Below are 24,230 nucleotides of genomic sequence, written 5' to 3'. Positions count from 1 at the left end.
GATACTTAACCACTTTCTTATTTATTGCAAGGTTTAAGCAGTTAATACAATTGTTTAAGTTTTACAAGCCTTAAAAACAATGACTATACATTCTAAAGCAATTAATACAGCTCAAAGCAATGCGAAAGCAATTAATGGAAGAGCTACTATAATACACTAATAAAGCCTAGTTCCCTTACACTTCACCTGTCTGCTACCTACAGTATCAGGCAAGAGGTCGTGGTTACTTTTCTTCCCACGCATTGGAACACCATGCACTGGTATGACGGGACAATTTACTTCTAGTTACGTCGAGCGGGACCTGTCAGTCCTGCCCATGCCCTCCCATCAATTGTTCTTACTAAGCCCATTTTATAGTGTAACCCCCTTTTTCTTCCCCGGGTTACTTGGGAGCCGGTCACACTCACAGGTGTGCCTGGGCGCCTGATGGTTTTAACATAAAAGGAGATCCTGAGTACCCCAGTGGTGGTGGTGATGAGTTGGGGAAACCCTATCCACTCCCTTGCTGCTGGTCCTTGCTCATAAAGAACATATAATGGCAGTGCCGCCACCTGGCTGGCCCTGTACACTCTTACTGGTGTGCCTTGGGAACCTCCAGGAATAAACTTATTCCAACAATAAACTGGATCTAACTCCAGAACAACAATTACAAATCATAAATAATATCCATCTAATAGATTGCATTAGAATGAACAACCTTTACTTAACTTAAAGAAACAGGATTTAACAAATTAACAGTGAATAACATCAATTAACAAAGTACGCAGAAATAAAAGGAACTTATCTAGCTGCTATTTGCACTGCCAATATTTATCCCACCCCAGAGTGTGCACCTCCCTGGACTCAGAGTCCCAGACTCTTGCTTGCATGGGCGCGCTTGAAGAAGTGCAGCTGTAATGGAGATTCTCTGTAGGTTGTGTGTATGTGGGTCCAAGCTATGCAGCAGCGCTGGTTCACTAGGTTGGCCTCTCTGCTGCTCTTTAAACGCAGGAGTTAGTCTGTATCTCTCAGGTCTGTCCCAGGCAGCATTTTCCCAAAGATGCCCAGTTACTCTCAGTCTCCTTCTGTGTGCTGGATGCAGAGTAGCTTCTAGCCACCAGTACAGCCAAAGGGCCTCCTCTCTAGGGCAACCAGAAGCAGCCTGCTAGATCCCAGTTCCAAAGGCCCCTGTCCCAGTCTGTAACTGCAACATAACAGCTCCTGAACTGGATCAAATTCCTCCACAGCAGCCTGGCTCCCTTTCTGCTCCAGAAACAGAGGGAAGAGTCCACAGACTGCTGAGTCTTCCTCCACACATGTGGAGAGACTCAGATTTCCCAAAAAAAAGTCACTTCCTTCCTGGTTTCTTCCAGGGCTCATCGTAATTGTAGTCTCTGGGGCTAGACTGCAGCACACAGGATCTTCCCAGAGAATAAGCAGAGGCACCTTTAGAAAGGGAACTACAATAGCAAAGCGAGACTTGGTCGTTCTAATAATATTTACCAATTGATTACGTATTGTGTCAGGGGCATTTTATGCATCCATTTGGAGTACATCCTACTTAGGATGTTGCTGCTATGTGCATGGTTGACAGTTGTATGGCTGTATTCTGTAATTTTTGCTCATCACAAACAGAAGCACCAGTACAAGGGTGCTTGTCGTGTGTTCTTGATGTGGTCTCGTGTACCATGCTTAATCTGCATAATTATTCAAAACATTCCTGCCTCCCAAACCTTGCCTACGTGTTTAGGTGCACCTGACCTGAGACAGGCCCGGGTTTTGCTTTTTAGAGATCTGGACTGTGGACAAGGCAGAAATCACCATTTATTGTCAAGGCAGGGTAGTCCAGGCTCCCCTACACCGCCCCGGACTTGCCAGCCAACTCAAAATGGCTGTTTGCCCAGCCTTACTTGTGTGTGTGGTGCTCAGGTTTTGGGGGGAGGGTCCATCTCACGGTTCTCAGAACTGCAGTCAGCTGAGTTGCTCTTTGAATTTTTTTGCTGTGCACCATGGAAGAATTTGTCCGTTCTTCCAGACTGTATAGTAGGAAGTGGTGTGGGCCCGAGAACTCATTCGGCTAAACTACGTCTGGCTTGGTGTGCTTCCATTTTGTCTGTCACCTGTGTTGTAACCTGTGATAAGGCATGGATCCAGTTCAGAGGAACAACCTGTACTAAATATGGGCATTAGTGCAGCTCTCCCTGCGGCAACAAAAGGAGGAAGATACAAGGCCCGAGCTATCACAGCAGTGCCTCCTCTCTGTTCTGCATTTCCATAGAGAACGAGAATGTGTTTTGGCATCTTATTTTCTGGGACACGCACCCAAAAGAGTATGATGAGCACACGGGGCACATCCTGGCCTCCATTTGTGGGGGACATGTGCAGCATTTTTGCTTACTAATTTTAATAAAAACGAATGCATACAAATATTATTGATGTTCCTGTGTACTGAGAAGTAAAAATTTCTCTCAGTATTACATCACCTGCATATTTTTGTCATGAACAAGAGGGATTTTATTCATTTATTTATTTAGAATTCTTCCACCAGCCATGTTAGAAATGTTAGGAGCCCCTTAGGTAGGTAAAAACTCATCGTTGTGGGTTATTTTAATAGGGTGCCCATTAAACCTGCTCACAGCAAATCGAATCAACAGGGATGTTACCAGTTAACCTGTAGGCATCAGCAGTTTACTGGTTAACCAGTGGCCTGGCCAGACTAGAGAAGCCCAGCCAGGCCCACTGTGCTGCAGGCTGGGGGTATTCCAGCCTGACCCACCACACTTTGGGTAGAGGGGCACTCCAATTGAGATTGCCTATTTCCTAGAACTAGAAGGGACCTTGAAAAGTTGTCCAGTCCCCTACCTTCATAGCAGGACCAGGTACCATCCCTGACAAATTTTTGCCCCAAATCCCTAAATGGCCTCCACAAGGATTGAACTCACAACCCTGGACTGAGCAGGCTAATGCTCAAACCACTGAGCTATCCCTCCAGATGGGTGGAAATAGCCTCCCCCTCCCACAGGATCCCATTTAAGTGGTTGTTAAACCTAATGTTTAACCAGTTAACCAATTAAACAGGATTTTACATCCCTACAAGCCGATTCTATTTATGCCTCCTTCAAAATGCCTTTACACTGCTGGAGAAGTGTGTTTTTTTAAAAAAAAAAAAGGGTAAATGAGTATCAGACCTACAGTTAAATAGCAGTCAGCCAATTGGACTGTGACTTAAAAGAGCCAAGTTCAAAGAGGTCTAGTGTGTGTTAATTTCTAAAACAAGCTAGCTGGGATTCCAAGTTTCATTTCCCAGTAGGAAACTCTTGGAATGATGAATGTGTTTTGTTACCAGCACATAGATAATAGAACTTTAGCAGCTGGGCTTATTGCTGTGACAAAGACCATTTGCGATAGGGCACCCACACAAGATCTAAAGGGCTGAATTAGGCCAATTAACCTATAGGCCAGGGTTCTTAACCTTTTTCTTTCCAGCTCCCTCCACCCCAGCATACTCTGAAAACGCCATGGTCTTCTTGCGCCACAACAACTATGTTTCTGCATAGTTCTCCAGTTAAACCCAAGCACACACAGCTATAATATGAAAAAGAAAAGGATAACATGAGTGCAAAAATAAACGGAGTATTATTTTTTTGTTTTACTCGGTGTGGAATTTGTTGCTGAGGCCAGGCTACCGTGGGCTGAATTTATTTTGGTAGATCGCATGAGACATGCTTGTAGATGTCTCGTGTGTGTGTGGGGGGGGGAACTGCTGCTGTAGGCAATACCTGGAGGAAAGCCAGGAAGACCTAATGGGCTGAGAGATCCCATCTGTGGGAAGGGTGGAGCTGGGTTAATAAACTTAGGAAACTGGCAACAATAGTCCTTCCTTGGGAAAAGGGAGGTGGGGTTGGGGTTGGGGCTGCAGAGGCAGGTACCCAGTGGCTAATCCCCAGGAGGAGGGCGTTTCTGCTGGAAAACCCAAAGGCATGGGGTGAACCAGAATGTACAGAAGAAGCTCAGGGAAAGGCCACAAGATTCAGGAAGGAACAGACCTTGGTTCCTGACTAGAGGGTCCCTGAACTGGAACCCAAAGTAGAGGACGGGCCTAGGTTCCCCTAGCAACCCCTGGGACAGTGACACCACCAGGGCAGTGCTGGAGAAGACTGCCTGAGACCATGAGTGCAGAAGGACTTGGGGACACCCCCTTAGGGGGAACCAGACAGTGATCTGGCCAGAGAGCGGATTCATGATGAGCAGACTGAAAGAGGAAGAAAAAGAGTGATAGTCATAGAATCATAGAACCATAGAGCTGGAAGAGACCTCAGAAGGTCATCAAGTCCAGCCCCCTGCTCTAGGCAGGACCAATCCCAACTAAATCATAGTTGCGACTGCTGGAAAGGACAGTGGCCTGGCGGAGCTAATGCCCAGCCCCGTAAGGAGGCGGTACCACCCAACGGTGAGCAGAACGCCCCATCGTGGGCTGGCCTTAGGCCAATTCGCCCGATTCCCCTAATCGGGCCCCGTGCCTAGAGGGGGAATTTTGCTCAACCAAAATTGCTGCGGGGCCCTGTCGAAATTGTTCAAATTGGGCCCCGCACTTCCTAAAGCTGGCCCTGGCACCATGGCATCGCCCTGAGATGGCACAGCACATGAGATCTGGATCTAAATTACATTAGTCTCAATGTCAATGAGACTATGTCCGTTTTTGCTGGGTGGGGCGTTCATTTCCTCAGTTATCTGACATCTTGCCTTTTTCCTCTGTCTTGCAAAACAGCGTCAGAAGACATCCGAGTTCATTCCTTATCCTGTCTATCCTGGTTCTGACTAGCTGCTTTTTCTCATAGCTGCAGATGTATTTCAGTAGGAGCCACTCCCCACAGGAATCCCAGCAGTACCCCTGTCCCACCTTACTCTAGGGAACTGAAGGCAGATTCCTTTGTAGCCATGGGACTAGGAGTGGTCTTGGGACTTCGAGGGCCTCTTGTGGACTAAGTGTTATCCTGCAAGGTGCTGAGCTCCTCTGGGAAGCAGAGAGTGGGAACTGCATGTGCTACAGAAGATACTTAGCATTTGATTCAGCACCACTCCATGGGCCTAATTCTCCATTTCCAGGCCCCTTAGGGAGTGCTTTACAAAGCAGGGGTAAATAGGGTTGTTGGGTGTCCGGTTTTGAACCGGACAGTCCAGTATTTGAGCTTTCTGTTCGGGAAACAAATTGAGACAATAGGAATGTCCGGTATTTTCTAAATAAGATGGAATGTAGATTGTGATGTAATGTCAAGTGTGCCTGGTATTTTTGTTGAAACCATCTGGCAACCCTAGGGGTAAAACATAAGCACTGGCATCCGTGATCAGAGTTTGATGATTTGGCAGCATGTTGTGCCCTCTTGGCACAGGGTAGATAACGACATGAGGGGTAAGTGAGTTAACTGTGCAGGGCTGAGCTTGATATTTAGAACGTGGCATCGGCAAATTGGTTCTAAATACTTAGAACATCCTCAGAGAAACATGGGCCAGGTTTCTTCCATTTGCCCGTTCTGGAATAGAAACCTGGCAGGCCAGTTACAGAGCTTTGGCTTTTACACATTACTCATTACACACAACACTTGTCTGACAAAGTCGTCTTTTCACTGAGGTCAGTGAGCCTTGGATCAAACCTGAAAATCCTCGAACAGGGATGGCTGCATTTGGGTCAGAAGGAAACACCCTCGATTCTCAAACATGCTTCTGCTCCAGGTTGATTTGATTATCCTCAGCATGGCCATGCTGCTGAACCTTGAGTGGTCCCATTTGACTAGCTCCTCGGGAAGAAAGTAAAAAATGAGCAGAGATTTCATTAGAATGCTTCTTTGCTCCACTCTTGCTCCATCAACATAGGAGACGCTTTGAGATCATGGCCTATTTGTCCCAATGAAGCACAAAGACTCCAAAATAAAAAATATGGGCCATTGTATAAACTTTTTGCAGATTAATGGTTTGATTTAACATAACAGTGCCATAACAGTTTAGGCTGGCACTTTCAAAGGGACCTAAGTGAATTATGCACCCAAATCCATGGAAGACAGAACCCAGATGACTTGGTCTCCTTCCAAAATCGCAACCTTAATATATCTGTGGCAGGTGCAGGTGCATGCAAAATGCACATAAGGTGACGTTTTCAAAAGCATCTAAACAATTTAGGAGCTCACATCCTTCTGGTTTTCAATGGCACTCATGCTCCTAAGTCACTTGAGACACATTTGATAGTCTCATTCTGAGTGCACTAGTTTAAAATAATTCCCATTATGGTTTTATTTTAAAAACAAGTCAGTCCAGATGTGCAACTGCTGCATTTCTAGTCAAAATAAATGTGCTGTTTGGGATTTGGGGAAGAAAAATTCCAGGTCCCTTTGTCCACATGATAGGCTAATAGCTCTGGATTCTCCCACTAGAACAGGAGTTCCCTTACTTTTTGCCTGCATGATGCCATTTTGAGACTTGCTCTTTCCTCCAATTTTCCAAAATGACGGTCTCTGCACCGCGTGATGTCTCCCATACTGAGCAGATCAACATGGCAGCCTCTGAGTAAGACATTTGTGGAAAAAGTCTGTGCACATTCAGGAGCAGACAGCATCATCTTGTGGGTCGAATCTGGCCCATTGGCCATGTGATCCATCTGCAGATGGTTGTTTGGAGGTAGCTGGGCAGATGCCATTTTTCCATTTGCATAATCCAGCTGAGGCACTTGAATCCAGAAAATCCTTATCAGTGGGAACAGCCTTATCAATCCTCTCTGTGTGAGCTGCCAGGAGCTTATGCCAGCCTTCTCTGATACAGGAATCTACTGTGGCTTGCAAACTCCTTAAACCAGGCCCCTAAACCATATCTTGTTTTATGCCAACCCGAGTACCCTATTGGCACTTGATGAAGGAAGTACTTTTTTGTGAGTTACTGACTCTGTGATGTCCCTAGTGTCACCACACAGGACCTTCGTAAGTCCTGGCCTCATTTGCTTAACTCTGTGATAAGAGGCATAATGGACTCATTTTTATACAGAATATCTGCTTCAGCCTCCAGCCCGTGGACTTAGTGATGGGAGTCTTGGTTTGCAATACAGGCAGTCCCCGGGTTACGTACAAGATAGGGACTGTAGGTTTGTTCTTAAGTTGAATTTGTATGTAAGTCGGAACTGGTACATATTGTAGGGGAAACTCTAGCCAAACATTTCTCCAGAGCTCAGTTTTATTCTCCCACACCTCACTTCCCTCGGTCCTTTATTCTCAAGCTGAGGTGTCTGCTGAGAAAAGCTGCTCCACGTCTCCCTGGTCTGCTGGCGGGGGCGCTAGCTTCGCGTCTCCCTGGTCTGCTGGGGGGAAGCAGCTAGTGCGGGGTTGCCTCACATCGGATCCCTACATACAAACGGGGTAAGTCAGATCCATGTAACCCGGGGACTGCCTGTTCTGCAATACTGGTGGGTTAACCAGAGTAGGGGTGTTATGAACTTGTGGGTTGTGGAAAAGCGTCTCTCTATGAACAGACTGTATTCAAATAAAGTAAAACACAAAAATGTGTGTAGAGATTGATCCTTTGTGATGAGCACATTCCCCCTTCCTCAAAATTTCATCCCAGAAATATCTGTAAGAATTACAGAGGCATGAACAATCAGAAAATACAAATGTTAATCTTTAGGAGTAGTGGGGTATCTGGTTCTTATTAGTATAACATTGTTTAGCTGCGTTAATATGTATACATAGTTTTATCTACCCTACGCATTCAAAATCATGATTGGTTTTAAATCTCATGATTTTGAAGTCACACTAACTGTGAGTTTTGTCTGTGGGCTTTTGAAGCTGTGGGGTTCATATTTTCCGGTTTTGCTGCTTAACCACAAAACTCAGATTTTTGTTGTTGGTCGTTGTTTAGTTTAAATAAAGATGAGGTTTTTTTCCCAGTAATATTATGATTCCAGGAGCTGTGGCTTTAATAATATCACCAAGTGTCACAAGATTCATAATATAATTCCAAAAGCTGGCAACAGCGATATCTGCAAGCCTACATACACATGTAGGTATATAGCTGGTGTAAACTGGAGACGCTCCACCCAAGTCAAAGGAGGAATGCTGCTTTACCCCAGGTATGGATCTGGCCATAAGACCTGTATCAAGAAACCACGCTGTATTCCTGTGCTATTTCCTTCTTGTGACTTACAATTTTTTTCATTGTAGTTCTAAAAGTGTTCCAAGTCAGGTGAGAGTTTGACTTGGATGGGCTTCCTTACTGTTCCTAAACTGGCCCACGTTTCAGTTTAAAAGAAGGCTTAGGATTTCTTTTTTCATCTTTCTAGGTACAGTGTAGTAAGTGGGAATTTCTGTGGCTTTCAAAAAAAAAATTGGTCATGCTTGCATTCTAAACATAACTTTATTTTAAAGTCAATTGTGAAAACCCTGACGTAGAATCATCAGGCAACCAGTGGTCAGGGAAAACTTTGAAATATCCCCTCTTGGCATTCCTTTGATATGAAAATGACAGTGACATCTGAGATGACTCAGATGAAAAAAATTAAAGGCCCCTCTTTTGTTATCAGACTGGCCACCTGGCAACGTCTTACCATAACTCTGTAAACTGCACTGCAGTATGATTGAGAGACTGCTTTTAATCAGCCCTCACAATGGGAAAAGAAGTACATCTGGAGGAAATATCTCTACGTACATTGAGAGTATAAGGTCAGAAGAGTCCATGTTGTCTGATCTCCTGTGAATCACAAGCCTCCAATACCACCGCACACTCACACATTAAATCAACCACCGAAATTAGACCTCAGTATTACAGCCTCCTATCCTGTCACAGGCAAAGAACAGGAGGGACTGAGTGCTTTGAGGCCCCGCAATGACAGGGAAATGATTAAGTGAGAGATGTCCAGATAAATCTGATACGTCACCTGAACCTCCATGTGGCAGAAGGAAAAAAAAAATCAGACTGTGAAATCCACATAGAAATGTGCTTTGAGTGAGTTGAAGCTGAAGATCATCAGAACAAACAATTATGTTTCCCACAGAAACTTTGTGCAGCTTTTCAGCTGAGGAGCAAGGTTTGTGTGCACAGTCTCCTGCTTTATTTGAGCTGGTTGGAAAATGACATCATTTCCCCCCAGAAATGTTTGAAATAATTCATATTGGGCAGATTTCAAAAGAATGTTTCAGTTTAAAAACATTGAAATGTTACTGAAAATATTTGGGGTTTTTTCAAATGTTTCTTTTGTTTTAATTTGTAGCTTTATGTCATCTCTGTTCTTTTTGATCCCCTTCTCACTTTGCATTGAAAATGAGGAGCAAATGAAGAGGCAAAATACAAAAAAATGAGAACTTAAAATGTGTGTGGGGGGGGGGGGGGGAGAGTTTGTTTACTCTATTTTTTTTTTTTTAATAAGGCAATTTGGGGGGAAAGTTGAACTCAAAATGTTGACCTGCTCTGTCTTAGACCCACATTCTGCCCCTGTGGTACTGAAAAATCTTCAGGTACAAAAACAGCACAAACTATCCTTTTCTGTGTTGTCAAATGCTGATGGCATTTTTCTCCCAATAAGGTGTGGGGGGATTTTCTGAATAAGGACATGCTTTAACACACCATGGGAATGTTCCCTTTAAAAGCAAACAAGTGGGATCTGGAAAGAGAACAGATTATGGGTAAACTATGCCCCTTTAGGGTGAATTATTAATAGAGTTGGGAGGAGGGGACTTCAGGGCACTAAAAGTACTGGGAATTGAAGTCAAATTCCGTGAATAGTTTTGGTGGGAAGAAAAGGACTTTTTTAAAAACTATCAAACTCGTTTCAAAGTCAAATTTTTCAGCTTTTTGTTTCTAAATGATAATGTGTTGAAAGGTTTAGCTTATTTTTAATAGATGAGTCCCCACCCTTCAATGCAACAATCTCCCAAGAAATCTTGATCTTGGATCCAAAAACTGGCAGAAATCAAAACAAAAGCCAGAATTTGTTCAATGTCTTTGTGCTTGGGCTAACATTACATTTTATTTTTGTTTTGGTTCCCCCCTCCCCCCATTCAGTATCTGTTTGAAACTAACCAACATTTTTTAGAGGATTTTTTTCTTTGAGCCCCCACAGCAAAAATCAGGTATTCGCCAGTTCTAATTATACCATGGGAGTGATTGACAGCTGTCTCATAAGTCTTTTTGTCCTTGTTTCCTCTGCTGTCTGATACTAATGGTAGTCATTTGCTCCTGTGCAAAGTGATTATAAAGTATGGTAACTCTGCGTATCCGCTTTGCACGTATATAAATGGCTACATAAGATACAAGACAATGGAGAATCATGTCTCACAGGATTCGTAAACATTACAAAAAACAGTGACGAGAAGGTTTGGTTGGTTAACTGTGACCTAACCACAGTCTTGTTTTCCCCAGGATTAAACTTGACCAGTTAAAGTGAGGGAAATAGTGTTAACCTGCGTCTATACTAAGTGAGGATGTAATAGTGTAGTTGATTAACCGATAAACAAATGCTTATAGGTTAATGCTATAGACTACACACATTCTCTCTCCCCTTGCCAGTAAATTTTTTAGCAGGCTTGCCAGCAGCCCAGCTCAGTCCTGGCTTGAACTGGATCCTGGACCTACCCCAGCTGTGGCTCTGCAGTTAAAGCGTATTAGGAGCCAGGAAGGCAGGCAGCCTGGCTCAGTTCCGGCTCATGCCAGGTCCAGGAGCTCAGCCGCCCCACCCTGCACCGCTGCCTCTGTATCAGAGGCAGCAGCATGGGGTGACAGGCAGCTGGTTCATGAGAGGAACTATTTTTTAAACTGACACAGAGGCAGGAGCATGGAGTGACGGGGGGCTCTTCAGGAGTGGGGCCGGAGCACACTGGCTGCAGGCCCCGCTCCTGGGGACTATAGAATAGTCAAGTACAGGCAGTCCCCGAGTTACGCGGATCCGACCGCAGTTACGAACGGGGCCCTCTCCCTGGTCTCCAGCAGACCAGGGAGAGGAAGCAAAGCGGCGGAGCACGCGGGCAGCGGACAGCCCAGACGCATCTGGGCTGTCCGCTGCCCTCGGGCTCCGCGGCTTTGCTCTGCTTTGCTCCCCGTCCCCCTGGTCTGCAGACCAGGGGGACGGGGAGCAAAGCGGCGGAACACGCGGGCAGCAGACCCCGTGCTCCGCGGCTTTGCTCTGGACGCCTGTGGTACAGCAGCTGGGGCACTGCCGGTTGGTCCCGTAGCGCCGCTCTGGGCGCTACTGGACCAACCCAGCAGCACCCCAGCTGCTCTGCCCCAGGCGTCCTGATTCAGCCACTGCTGGTCAGAATCAACTTAAGAACAAACCTACAGTCCCTATCTTGTACGTAACCCGGGGACTGCCTGTAACAGATAAAATTTCATGAGGTTAATCTATTATTCAATTAACCGATATTTAAGATCCTTAATCCTAAGAAGAAGGTCTTGTTGTGATGGGGTGACATAGCTAGTCCTAACCTAGCCTCAGCCTCTTTCCTAATCCACACAAATCCATGGTGTGGCAATGAAATCGCACAAGCATTTGTCATGTATGCGTTAGGGCTGAAATTTTCCAAATAAGCTCACATCAGCAAAGTGCTGGTGTGTCATTGCAAGGCCTTACCAGAGCTGGCAGGGAAAAGGGTTATATCCCCTGCAGAAAATGTAGATAAAAATGGACTGAAATGAAAAACTGAAAACCAAACCACCTCACTTTTTGGCTAAATTCTTGGTTTTTTTTTTTTTTTTTTTTTTTTTTCAGTCCAAAATAATGTTTTCAAGGAAAGCAGTCGCTTCCCACGACCGGGTTTTCTCATAAATAAAAATGAACTTTCTAGAGGAAAAAGTTTCACTAGAAATTTTTGACCATCTCTAATCAGCAGGAGTTGGGGGTCTTTATATGCCCCGGTATATCCCATCTTGTATAGCTGTTGCTGTTTACCACCGCATCTGGCCTGCAGTAGAGCCCATGGGTATGTCTACACTAGAAAGTTAGTTCGAACTAACGGACGTTAGTTCGAACTAACTTTCCTATGCGCTACACTAGCGCTCCGTTAGTTCGAACTTAATTCGAACTAACGGAGCGCTTAGTTCGAACTAGGTAAACCTCATTTTACGAGGACTAACGCCTAGTTCGAACTAGCTAGTTCGAACTAAGGGCTGTGTAGCCCTTTAGTTCGAACTAGTGGGAGGCTAAGGCTTCCCAGGTTTCCCTGGTGGCCACTCTGGCCAACACCAGGGAAACTCTATTGCCCCCCTCCCGGCCCCGGAGCCCTTAAAGGGCCACGGGCTGGCTACTCACTTTGTGCCAGTTGCAAGGCTGCCAGCACCCGTGCCTGCACAGCCTGCACCTGCCACAGGATGAGCCAGCCATCCGAGGGCTCCCAGCCCTCCACTGCTCCCCACGACCAGCCTGGCGGCTCCCGGGAGCCTGCCCGGGGGCGCAAAAGGCGGGCGCCCGCCTGGTCAAGTGCGGAGATCGTGGACCTCATCGAGGTTTGGGGGGAAGCCTCAAATGTCCACGATCTCCGCACTAGCCACCGGAACGCGGCCGTCTACGGACGCATGGCTGCCAGCCTGGCCGCCAGGGGCCACCAGCGCAGCCGGGAGCAGGTGCGCTGCAAGATTAAAGACTTGCGGCAGTCCTACTCCCGGGCCTGCCTGCCAGGGGCTGACCCGGAGGCCTGCCCCCACTTCCATGCCCTGGACCGCATCCTGGGGCCTCATGCCGTCCCTGCCCCCCGGGACGTGATTGACCCCGGGGCAGAGGGACCGCTCCTGGACACCGAGGAGGAGGAAGAGGGCTCTGAGAGCCAGGAGCCTGCCGCCAGCCTTCCCAGGACCCGGGACCCCCGAGGCACCCCACAGAGCCGCTCGCCTGCATCATCAGAGGCCGGGGAGGCGTCCACCTGTGAGTACCCTCGTGTTCCCCTTATGTGTACGGGGGGCTGGGGCGAGAGGGAGCCCCGGGACCGTGCGCCTGGGCCTTGCCCACTACGGAGCAGCAGCTGGGGATCCTGCAGGGGCCCTGGCCTTGCAGAGGGGAGCTGGGTTTCACACACCTGGGCCCCTGGGGTAATTGACCGCTGGTCTTCTTGCACCACAGCTGCAGCACCGGGGACTGCAGGGCGCACCACACCGCCTGCAGCAGCCGCCCGCGCCCGGGCAAGCAGGACAGCCAGGAACCAGGAGGACTACCAGAGGCGGCATCTCCGGTTCCTGGACCGACAGCTCCGTCTCCAGGACCACTGGGTCCAGGAGGACCTCAGGCTGCGCCAGAGGAGTCTGGAGGCCCTGGAGGAGCAGGGCCGTGCCCTGCGAGGCCACCTCCAGAGCCTGCTAGACCGCTTTCCATTTCCTCCTCCCCCTGCTCCCCCTCTTGCTCCCCCTGCTCCCCCTGCTCCTCCTGCTCCTCCTGCTTCCGCTCCTGCTTCCGCTCCTGCTTCCTCCACACCCCCTGTCCTCTCTGCCCCCCCCTCCACAACCATTCCCCACCGACGCCCCCGGACCCGCAGTGTGGCGAGACGGGAGAGGCACCCAGACTCCCACCCCTGAGCTTTCCTTTCCCTTCCTCCCTTCCCTCCCCTCCCCTTCCAGCTCCCTCGTCCCAGGTTTCCCCCTCCCTTCTCCCACCTTCATTCCTCCCTCCCCCACCCCAGTTCTCTGAAATAAACAGACGTTTTTGTTGGAAAAACAGGTGTCTTTATTGTACAGTAGATAGGGAGGGGAAAGGGGAAGGGGGGGGGTAGGGTGGAAGAAGGCCCCGGTGGGGCATGCAGGGAGAGGTCAGTCCTCCTCCTCCTCCACCTGGAAGCTGTCCCGCAGGGCTTCCCGGATCCGGATGGCCCCCCGCTGGGCTTCCCGGACGGCGGCGGTGCGGGGCTGACCGTAGTGTCCAGCCATGCGGTCAGCCTCAGCCATCCAGGCTGGCAAGAAAGCCTCCCCCTTCCGCTCACACAAATTGTGGAGCACACAACATGCCGCCACCACGGGAGGGATGTTGTGCTCGGCCAGGTCCAGACGGGTGAGGAGGCATCGAAAGCGGGCTTTCAGTCGCCCGAAGGCCCCCTCCACCACGATGCGGGCCCTGCTCAGCCTGTTATTGAAGGCCTGGCGGGAGGGATTGAGGTGTCCCGTGTAGGGCTTCATGAGCCAGGGCTGCAGTGGGTAGGCGGCATCCCCCACCAGGCAGACGGGCATGTCCACGTCCCCGACCCTGATGTGGCGGTCGGGGAAGAAGGTCCCGTCCTGCAGCCGCTGGCACACGGAGGAGTTCCGGTACACCCGGGCGTCGTGTGCTTTGCCGGACCAGCCCACATTTATGTCCGTCAACTGTCCCCGGTGGTCACACACGGCCTGCAGGATGACGGAGAAGTACCCCTTGCGGTTCACGTACCGGGACGCCTGGTGTTCCGGGGCACGGATGGGGATGTGCGTCCCGTCGATGGCCCCCCCGCAGTTGGGGAAGCCGAGGGCGCCGAATCCCCGGATGACGGCATCCGGGTCGGCGAGGCGGACCACCCTGCGGAGCAGCACCCGGTTGATGGCCTTGACCACCTGCGGAGAGAGACACAGCAAAGCGTCAATCAGTGGGGCGCCCGGGTGGCTGGGAGCATTCATGCCCTGGCAGTGCCCCGCGCCCCACTCCCGGAAGCAACCCCCCTGGCGGCGTGTAGTACGGCCGGGACAGCCCGACCCCTCCGGTGCGGGGCGCTTTCGCCTCCTCCCGCCCCCCCCTTTGTCCCTGGGGCGGCCCATCCCCTCCTCGCAGCCCCCCTCCCCCCCGGCTCAGTGGCCGACGAGCGCCGTACCTGCATGAGCACTGCTCCGACAGTGGATCTCCCCACGCCGAACTGGTTCCCGACGGATCGGTAGCTGTCCGGCGTGGAGAGCTTCCAGAGGGCGATGGCCACCCGCTTCTGGAGGGGGATGGCGGGCCTCATGCGAGTGTCCCTTCTTTGCAGGGCAGGGGCGAGCCACTCGCAGAGCTCCAGGAAGGTGTCCCTCCTCATCCTAAAGTTCTGGGTCCACTGTCGGTCGTCCCAGCGCTCCAGGACGATGCGGTCCCACCAGTCGCTGCTGGTGTCCAGACGCCAGATGCGGCGGGGCACGCCGGTGCCGGGGCGCCGCCGCGGCTCCTCCACGGCCCCCAGGGCGGCCAGGCGGAGAGGCAGGGGGCTGACGTTCCCCAGGTGGTGCCAGGCAGCCTCGAGCCATTGCTGGCAGGCTTGCAGTAGCAAGTCCAGAACGTGCACCAGAAGGTGCAGGGCGAGCCGTGGCTCCATGTTGCCACCTGCGGCAGTCCCCCCCGAAGGGAAGCACCGACACAGACGGGCACAGAGACCGACGCTTTGCTGTCCCTCGGCGAGGTTGGCAAGCAAGCAGGAAAAGCTGAGAACCGGCTGTCCAGGGAGGGTCCCTTTAAGCACGAGCCTCAGATAGCCTCAGACAGCAGCCACACAAAGCAACTGCTGACCTGATGCCCTGCCAGAACCGGTTTCAGCTGCCCTTAAATGCCCCCCTGCGTCCAATCAGTGTGGACGCGCTAGTTCGAACTAGCAAAACGCTAGTTCGAACTAGTTTTTAGTTCTAGATGCGCTAGTTCGAACTAGCTTAGTTCGAATTAACTAATTCGAACTAAGTTAGTTCGAACTAGCGCTGTAGTGTAGACGTACCCCATTAGAGAAAGCCAATAGATTCCAGTAGCCACTGGGAATTCCTGGTAGGAGGGTGTTCCTTCCTAGCCCTCTCAGGAAATCAATTTACATCTTGACACATGAGGGTTGGCACAGGGCAGTTCTTGGTGAACTGATGACTTTGCAAAGACGTGGACGTCCCAGGCGTGCCCTAGATGAGGGGTTTTCAAGCTTTTTTTTTTTTCTCGTGACCCAGTTTAAGAAAATTGTCCATGCTGCGACCCAACGTAACTTGACTAGAGCGTGAGCTACGGGGTGGCACTGAGCATGGAGCTTTGGCATGTAGGAGAGGGCTTGAGATTTGGGGGAATCGGGACTGGGGCAGGAGGGGCTGACTTCGAGCATCTCCTGGGCAGGTTCCCAGCCAATGGGAGTGCTAATGCTTGGGGCAGGAGTTGTCAGCCGACGGTCAGGGCAGTGTGTGTGTGTATGTTTCCGAGAAAAGGTTTAACGTCCGTGCCTTTACTGCTAGGACCGGGGTCCCATCGCAGAGGGTGGCCAGCAGGCCAACAGACGCCCCGTTATATAGGAAGAGCTTATTACATCTTAGATTTCAGCTGCTAGAATTTCATAATTCCTTCGCAGCGGGCAGCCTTGAGGAAAGACTGAAAGATGCCCCAGTGGGTCCTGTCACCTGGGAGTGACACAGATCCAAACGCCCAAGCTCTTCCTATAACTGTCCCTTTAGACCGGCTGAAGTTCTTTTAAATTATGCTTGGTTCTGTTACAGCAACTGAAGGAGTCAGGTTAAAGCTTAAACAGTTACAGGTTTATTGAGGAAGCTTATAAATCATATGGTTGCAATGGCTATTGTTCTATTTCTTAACTATTAGCAAAATATAGGTCTTAAAATGGTTACAAAGAAGATAAAGATAGAAAAATAGAAATAATGGTACCAAGTAACAGCTTACTCTTTCTATGTGTACACTTAAGACAGAGGACCACATCCAGGTACCATTTTTACCCCCTTCTGTGCCTCTCGACTCCAGCATGTCAGGCCAGGGCCGGTCCCTCAATTCCTAGGAAAGACGAAAATACGAGGTGGGCGTCCCCATAGAACCTCGGGAGGTCAAACACCTAACCCGACCAGCAGGTAGAGGGTAGAATGACACTCAAAGTGAGTGTGTGCTGGGCCCATCTTTTATAATCATGGGGTCACGTATTTCTCTTTCTTATCTTAATTGCCAATTGATGCTGGTCTGTCTGCTGTGAGACCAGTTCTTACAAGGGAGTTGTGAACTTAATTTACACTTGTAAGAGAGATTTGAGATGATTAAATTTTGAAGTACAGGACATTGTTTTCTCAGTGGGAAATTCCTCTTCCTGGGACTGTGTGTGTTCGAATCAACATAGATGCCAGCCGCAGCCTCGAGGCCAGCTTATTGACTTAGCTACTCTCTATCCACATATCTGTGTTTCAGCTTCTCAGGATCAGATGAGCCAGCATAGACTATGCTGATATTATTGCTCCTTTTCTGTCCTGTATGCTTCAGAGAGGCAAATAAGATGGATAATATAGGGGTTAGTCTGTCTGGTCACAGGAGTAGAGCACGGAGCCCTGTGCACTCTTTGCTCCCCCACCAAGTAGCTGGATCTGTTACCATCCGCTTCTGGGGTGCAACACAGTCTGCAGTGCCAGGACAGGCATGTTCTTGAGAAAACTTCGTAGATCTACCTCACTGCTGTGTTACTCCGGTCGTATGACGGCATAGAGCTGGGGTGGTCAAGCAGAAGCTCCTCCCCTAACTTCTCCCCGTTTTTCACGGGTGGCACTGCAGTAGGGTGGCAGGACTAGGAGTTTCTACCCAGCAAAGAGGGGGCTTTTGGGGCCCTGCTGGGGTTCAGGGCTTCAGTGGGAGTGGGGCTGAAGCCCTGAGCCCTGTTTGGCCATCCCTGATATAGAGACACTGAAATCAGAGGGGTCACCCATCATCCCAGTCAATGTTCCCTCTTCTTTTTTTCCTCCATGTGTGGAATAAAATGTATGTGCGCTGAACGTGTGGCTGTGCACCACCAATAGAAACACATGCTGCCGCCTGGAGACAGCTGTGGGAACTTTGCCAATCCGCTGGGTGGCTTTTGCATCTTTGGTGGGTGGCCGCCCAAGCGTTCAGCTGTCAGGGAACATTGGCTGTAATGCAGTGATGAATTTTTCTGTACATTTCATCCCTGTCACGTCAGCTGAATTGCTACCCCTGGAACATGGCTACTGCTCAGTGCATCACGTCCTCAGCCATAAAGAAGCAGCAGTGTCAGTAGTCTTTCTTCACTGGCTGCTGCCACAGCTGTGGAAGTGCTGGCAGATGATTGTGCTTTTTTTTTTTTCTTTTCAGTATGGCATTCGGAGACCTCATGAGGCTGACTCATCGGACTGATATGCTCCTTTACCTGGAAGACCCGGGAGGGAGAAAGGGCAAAGGGGTGCCTTCTGTGAAACAGGAAATGGAGAAGATATTTTGCAGCTCTAATTACTGTTCTGTTCTAAATTAAAACACAACATTGGATTGCAAGTTCCAAAGCAAAATCAATATTGCGCTGAAAGGCCCCAGGGACAGACCGGACAATAAGTGGTGGAATCTGAGGTTCTGATCCAACAAAGCATTTAATCGTGAGCATAACTTTGAACATCCGAAGAGTTTCCCTGCAGTCAATTGATCAACATGCACGCTTACATTTAAACATGCATTTAAGTGCTTTTCTGGATTGCGGTCTCAGCCATCTCATTTCCTAGAGCGAGAGCCTGACAGGTACGCCCTCCCACTTCTGCGGGGGCTTTTAATTTGGTTAGAAGAAATTTGGAACATCTGTCTCATACCAGGTCTCCGACATGGCTCCAAGCCTGTAGATCATTCCACCTGCAGCCTGAGTGAGGAGATGATTTGCAGCTTTGCAATTTGCACTGGAGTCAGCTGGCCTATTCTCTGAATAGGCTGATGTGTCATGGAGCAGGAAGCGGCAGCCTTCCGGAGCCCAGAAGGCCAGGTGTATTTCGCTGGCTCTGGAGCTATTTGTATATAACTGCCTAATGTTATTGCAGGAGTCACTAGGTGGCACTGGTATACATAATCTGGCAAAAAACACTTTGGGTACGTCTACACTGCAAATCGAAATAAGAGACCCTATTTGACCCCCGCAAATTGCAAATCTTATTTCAGTTTTATTTCAAAGTAGGGTATTTTCAAATTTGGCGCATCTACACAGTGCCAGATTTCGACATAAAGCACTATTTTGAGATATCCCTTATTCCTTATGGAATGAGGTTTACAGGGATGCCGAAATAGCGCATCCGTTATTTCAAAAATTATTTCAAAATAGTGGACGCATTCCTTGGGTGCGGGATAGCTATTTCGGGACATCTCCGGTAGCTAGAAATAGCTATGCAGTCTAGACATACCCAAGAGTGTGAGCCGTGTTCAGTCTTTGAAGAAATGCTGTATTGTTGCTAGTGTTATGATTAGCACCCTGCAAAACTGCAGCGATCTGCAGATCTCCACATCCGTTTGCTGATATCCACTGTATATCCAAAGGTGTCCGCATCTGCTGCTTTGGATATCCACAAATCGTTTTTGCAGATGTGGATACAAATTTTGCATCCACACAGGGCTCTAGTTATCATGGATATTCTTTGGGGGGAGCTGCAACAAATAACAAGAGAATTTGTTCTGTGCCCTAATCTCAATAAAGTCAATTTTGGATGCAGAGTGGCTTCCTAAGAACTACAAAGTGGTGTTCACGCTGAGATTTCTCAGAGGGGACTGCCTGCATGCTGTTTGTGACCACTCCATTCAAGGACTGGAGTGTGACATGTAAATAAATTACACTAAGGCATTGTCTACACTGTGAGTTTTTGCGGCAGAAAATATGCTAATGAGGGACTCATTAGCATAAGTTGCAATAGCATTAGCATATTTTCTGCTGTTTCTTTTTGTGCAAGTGGTTTTTTGTACAAAAAGAAGCACTTTAGCCACTTCCGTTTTGCGTAAAAAAAACCCGTTTTGCGCAAGATCCTTACGCCTCTGAGTCCCTCATTAGCATGAGCTGCCAGAATTGGGCCTCATCCTCCCTAACTGAATTTACCTCCTTATCTCTAACATTACTTTTGATTGGAACGCTTTTCTTATGCCTGTATACTTATACCTGCCTCTGGAATTTCCACTGACGAAGTGGGTCTTTGCCCACGAAAGCTTTTGCTCCAATAAATCTGTTAGTCTATAAGGCTGTGTCTAGACTACATGCCTCTGTCGGCAGAGGCATGTAGATTAGGGTTGTAGGCAAAGGCAAATGAAGCCGCGATTTAAATGATCGCGGCTTCATTTACATTTACATGGCTGCCGCGCTGAGCTGACAAACAGCTGATCAGCTGTTTGTCGGCTCGCCGCTAGTCTGGACGTTCCCCCTGTCGACATCAAAGCCCTTTGTCGGCAGCCCCGTTATTCCTCGTGGAATGAGGTTTACCGGGGCTGCCGACAAAGGGCTTTGATGTTGACAGGGGGAACGTCCAGACTAGCGGCGAGCCGACAAACAGCTGATCAGCTGTTTGTCGGCTCAGCGCGGCAGCCATGTAAATGTAAATGAAGCCGCGATCATTTAAATCACGGCTTCATTTACCTTTGCTGAACAAACAATTCTACATGCCTCTGCCAACAGAGGCATGTAGTGTAGACGTACCCCTAGGTGCTACAGGACTTCTTGTTTTTGCAGATCCAGACTAACACGGCTACCCCTTCTGATACTTGGTAAAAGACAGCAAACAAAGGGGAGGAATAAAAGGTCAGTTTTCAGAATGGAAAGAGATAAATATAGGGTCCCCTGGGGTGTGTCTAGACTACAAAGTTTTGTCGACAAAACTATACCTGCGTCTACACTACTGCTGAGTTCTGTCAACATAACGTCGACAGAACTCTGCAGTTTTGTCGACGCTGGTAAACCTCATTTTACGAGGCATAACACCTTCTGTCGACAGAGTTCTGTCGACAGTAGGTGTTATTGCATGTAGGGTTGTGTCTAGACTACAGGGTTTTGTCGACAAAGCAGCTTGCTTTGTCAACAGAACTGAATGTAGTCTAGACGCTCTTTGTCGACAGAAGCTTTGTCGACAGTATCTGTCGACAAAACTTCTGTCGACAAAACCCTGTAGTCTAGACGTACCCCTGGGGATCTGTACTGGGACCAGCGCTGTTCAACGTATTTATAAAGGAACTAGAAAAAAGTAAACAGTAAGGTAGCAAAGTCTGTAGAAGATGCAAAATTATTCAAGATAGTTAAGTCCAAAGCAGGCTATGAAGAGTTACAAAGGGATCTTGCTAAAGCAGGTGACTGGGCAACACAATGGCAAATTCTGTGTTACAGATTCAAAAGAATGTACAGTAGACTTCCGATAATCCAGCACCTTTGGGACCCAGGGGGTGCCGGATTATCGGCTATGCCGGAGTATACGGAGGTACTCCAGGGGGGTGCTGTGATGGGTCTGCCGGGACCCGCACTGCGTGGGGGATGGTGTCGGCGGGGAACGGCGCGGTGAGGGGCAAACCCGCCGCTGTGTTTCGGGGAGGCGGTGGAAGCCCCGCACAGCCAGCTTGCAAGCAGGGAAAACCAGCCGCCAGCTTGCAAGCAGCGGCGGCAGAGAGGGGGCAAGAGGCAGGCAGCTGTTTAAGGCAGGCATGTCTCTCGCCCCCTCGCCGCCGCCGCCGCTTGCAAGCCGGAGGCTGGGTTTCCCCACTTACAAGCTTCCACTGCCTCCCCGCAACGCTGTTCCCCGCCGACACCCCCGCCCGCCCGCCTTAAACAGCTGTCTGCCTCTCACACCCTCTCCTCCACCGCCGCTTGCAAGCCGGTGGCTGGGCAGCTCCAGTTGTCCGGCTGGCCGGAGCACTTCCGGGGTCCAGTTGGTCCTGGACTATCAGGAATGCTGGACCACCGGATGCCAAACAATTGGAGTTTTACTGTACATTGGAAAACATTGTCCCAACTATACGTATAAAATGATGGGGTCTAAAATAGGTGTTACGACTCAACAAAGAGATCCTGGAGTTGTTGTAGATAGTTCTCGGAAAACGTCTGCTCAGTGTTCATCAGCAATCAAGAAAGCGAACAATGTTAGGAACCATTAGGAACAGAACAGAAAATAAGTGAGTATGGCTGTTCTTATGAAAGGCCCTAAAATTCTGCTACTGCTCCTCAGACAGGTAACCATAAGAAAACAAGGGAACTGTCTCTTTACTGTCATGGTTAGCGAGAAATTAGCCAAAACGTCGTAACTAATGATATTGTTTACAAAAGGGTCGGGTGCTTCTGATATTGATGTTGGGAATTAAAGCAGTCAGTGGGTTTGGAATCTCCCATTTCACCTTAGCCCCGAAAGGCAACTCAGGCTATGTCTGGACTGCAGGCTTCTTTCGGAAGAAGCTTTTCCAGAAGAGATCTTCCAAAAATACTTCTTCCAAAAGAGTGTCTACACAGCAAAAACACATTAAAAAAAGTGATCTGCTTTTTCAAAAGATAGCGTCCACACTGAATGGATGCTATCTCGCATTTAAGCTGTGATTACTATGGATGAAGTGGCCACGAGGGCACCTGTGCCTTTTCCTCTTTCCTCCTTCTTTTGAAAGCACTTCCTCTTCCCTGTCCGCACACACCTTTTTCCGAAAGAGCTCTTTTGGAAAAAGGCTTCTTCCTTGTAGAAAGAGGTTTACCAATGTTGGAAAAAAAATCTGTTCTTTTTATTTTTAATTTTTTTTTTTTTGAAAGAACACAATTGCAGTGTGGACATAAGTGAAGTTTTTTTGGAAAAACAGCCATTTATCCGAAAAAACTCTGCAGTATAGACATAACCTGAGTTGGGGGAAAGAGAGAGAAGACCCACAAGCCTTTCCAGCAAAGGAAAGTCTATACAGGAACTTCTTCGGGCCCGTCTACACTGGTGAGTTACGGCGCTGTGACTTTCTTGCTCACGGGTGTGAGAAAACACCCGAGCACAACAAGTTACAGTGTTTTAAACTTGGAAATATAGACAAAGCCTTAAATAACTTTTCTATTAGGCCTATTTGGGACCAGTCCTTCTCCACTCTGGGGATCAAATAGCTCCTGGCAGTCCCAAGAATACCTCTTCTGCATGCCCACAGAGTAGCTGATAAGCATGGGGGAAAGAGGCAAAGATGAAGACCATGAGAGGCAAGGAAGTTGCTTGCATAAGTTCTTTCCCCTCTGATTCCACCTGGCCGGCTCTGCAACTCACCAAAAGGCAGAATTTGAGGGGTTTATATTTATTTCCCCCTGTCTCTTTTTGCATGGCAGGAGCCAATATCCACAGTCTCCTGTAGCCTCTGTGACTGGAAAGGAACCAGACCTACTGTGTGAGTTAACAAGAATAACATCATTGGAATGAACTAAGTAAAGAGTGATATTGATTTCTTTCCCCGCAGGGAATTCCAGAAGCTAACTGCTGTGATTTCATTTTGTGGTGAATACTGCTTTCTGTTGAAGAAAAGATCAAATACACTTTACTCAGAATGACTGAGCTTTAGATGTTTGAGTTTTTTAAAAATGTTCCTTTAGTGCTGGTTGCACTGAGGGTGCATCTACACAGCAGGGCTAAAGCCGAAATAAGCTCCACAACCTGAGCTACGTCAATTGCGTAGCTGAAGTTGAAATTGCGTATTTCAGCTTTTGGTGCTGTCTGCACAGCAGGAAGTCCGAGACAGAACACTCTTCCTCCGATTTCCCTTACTCCTTGTAAAATGAGGGTTACAGGAGTTGGAGTAAGAAGTCCTTCAGCCTGACATAATGTCAAAATAATGTCGAAATAATGGCTTGCTGTGTAGACACGGACTATGTTGTTTTGGAATAACGTCAATTATTCCGAAATAACACTGCTGTGTAGATGTATCCTGACAGTACAGGTGAGCCTATATACCACCACTGCTGGAAGGATTAAAGTTATTAAAAGGATAGACATTCTCCAGGAAGTCAAATTGTGCTGAAAAGAGAATGCAATAAAGCCATCACTGAATGCATGATCTAAAGTTTTGTGTACTGGTCAAAATGTTGATATGTATTATAGGTTTTATTTATGGTTTGTAAAGTGTTTTAAGGATTAGAAGGCATTCAGAGGCCCATGCATTCACTGCCCATGATTGCAGCTTGAAAAGGGAAATTTAGGGCCTGATCCAAAGTCCAGTGCCATTCATGAGAGCCTTTCTATGGCCTTCAACGAGCTTTGGAGCAGGCCTTCATGCAGCAATTTCACAAAAGACAAAATTAGGCAGTCGTTTGGTCTGCCATGTGACTGCAGCATATGGGGATTGTGGAGGGAGAAAAAGGGGTGCGACCACCCTCTCTAATTGAGTGGGACTGTACAGTCCTGAAATGTAGATTTCAAGTGCTTGGCTGAATGTCTTCAGGAGAGACGGTTTGTCCAGGAGTCCCCTCAACACAGTTCAAATTTACTGCTTAACAATGGTCAAAAACAAACCATATCAACTACAGCGCAGTGCAAACTCCTGCTACTACTGCATCATTCACAGCCCCAGAATGAGTGACCCACATGGTACAGCCCAAGGGTTCACTCACTTCATTGCTTAG

General features: G+C 48.5%; 1 protein-coding gene across 4 annotated transcripts in view; it reads left to right on the top strand.

Annotated features, from left to right (window-relative positions):
- The window catches only part of CD93 (CD93 molecule), a 36,420-nt gene extending 16,502 nt beyond the window's left edge, over window positions 1-19,918 (top strand). For all 4 annotated transcript variants that reach the window (XM_075925739.1, XM_075925737.1, XM_075925738.1 and 1 more), the window contains one exon: window positions 17,984-19,918. In XM_075925739.1, the coding sequence (XP_075781854.1) occupies window positions 17,984-18,140 (157 nt within the window). In that variant the 3' untranslated portion in view covers window positions 18,141-19,918. The remainder of the gene's footprint in view (window positions 1-17,983) is intronic.
- Window positions 19,919-24,230: the final 4,312 nt, after the last annotated feature.

The sequence above is a fragment of the Pelodiscus sinensis genome, chromosome 3 (assembly GCF_049634645.1).
Source record: "Pelodiscus sinensis isolate JC-2024 chromosome 3, ASM4963464v1, whole genome shotgun sequence".
NCBI classification, from domain to species: Eukaryota; Metazoa; Chordata; order Testudines; family Trionychidae; genus Pelodiscus; species Pelodiscus sinensis.
Note: the sequence above shows the minus strand (reverse complement) of the source record. Positions and strands in the feature narration are given on the sequence as shown.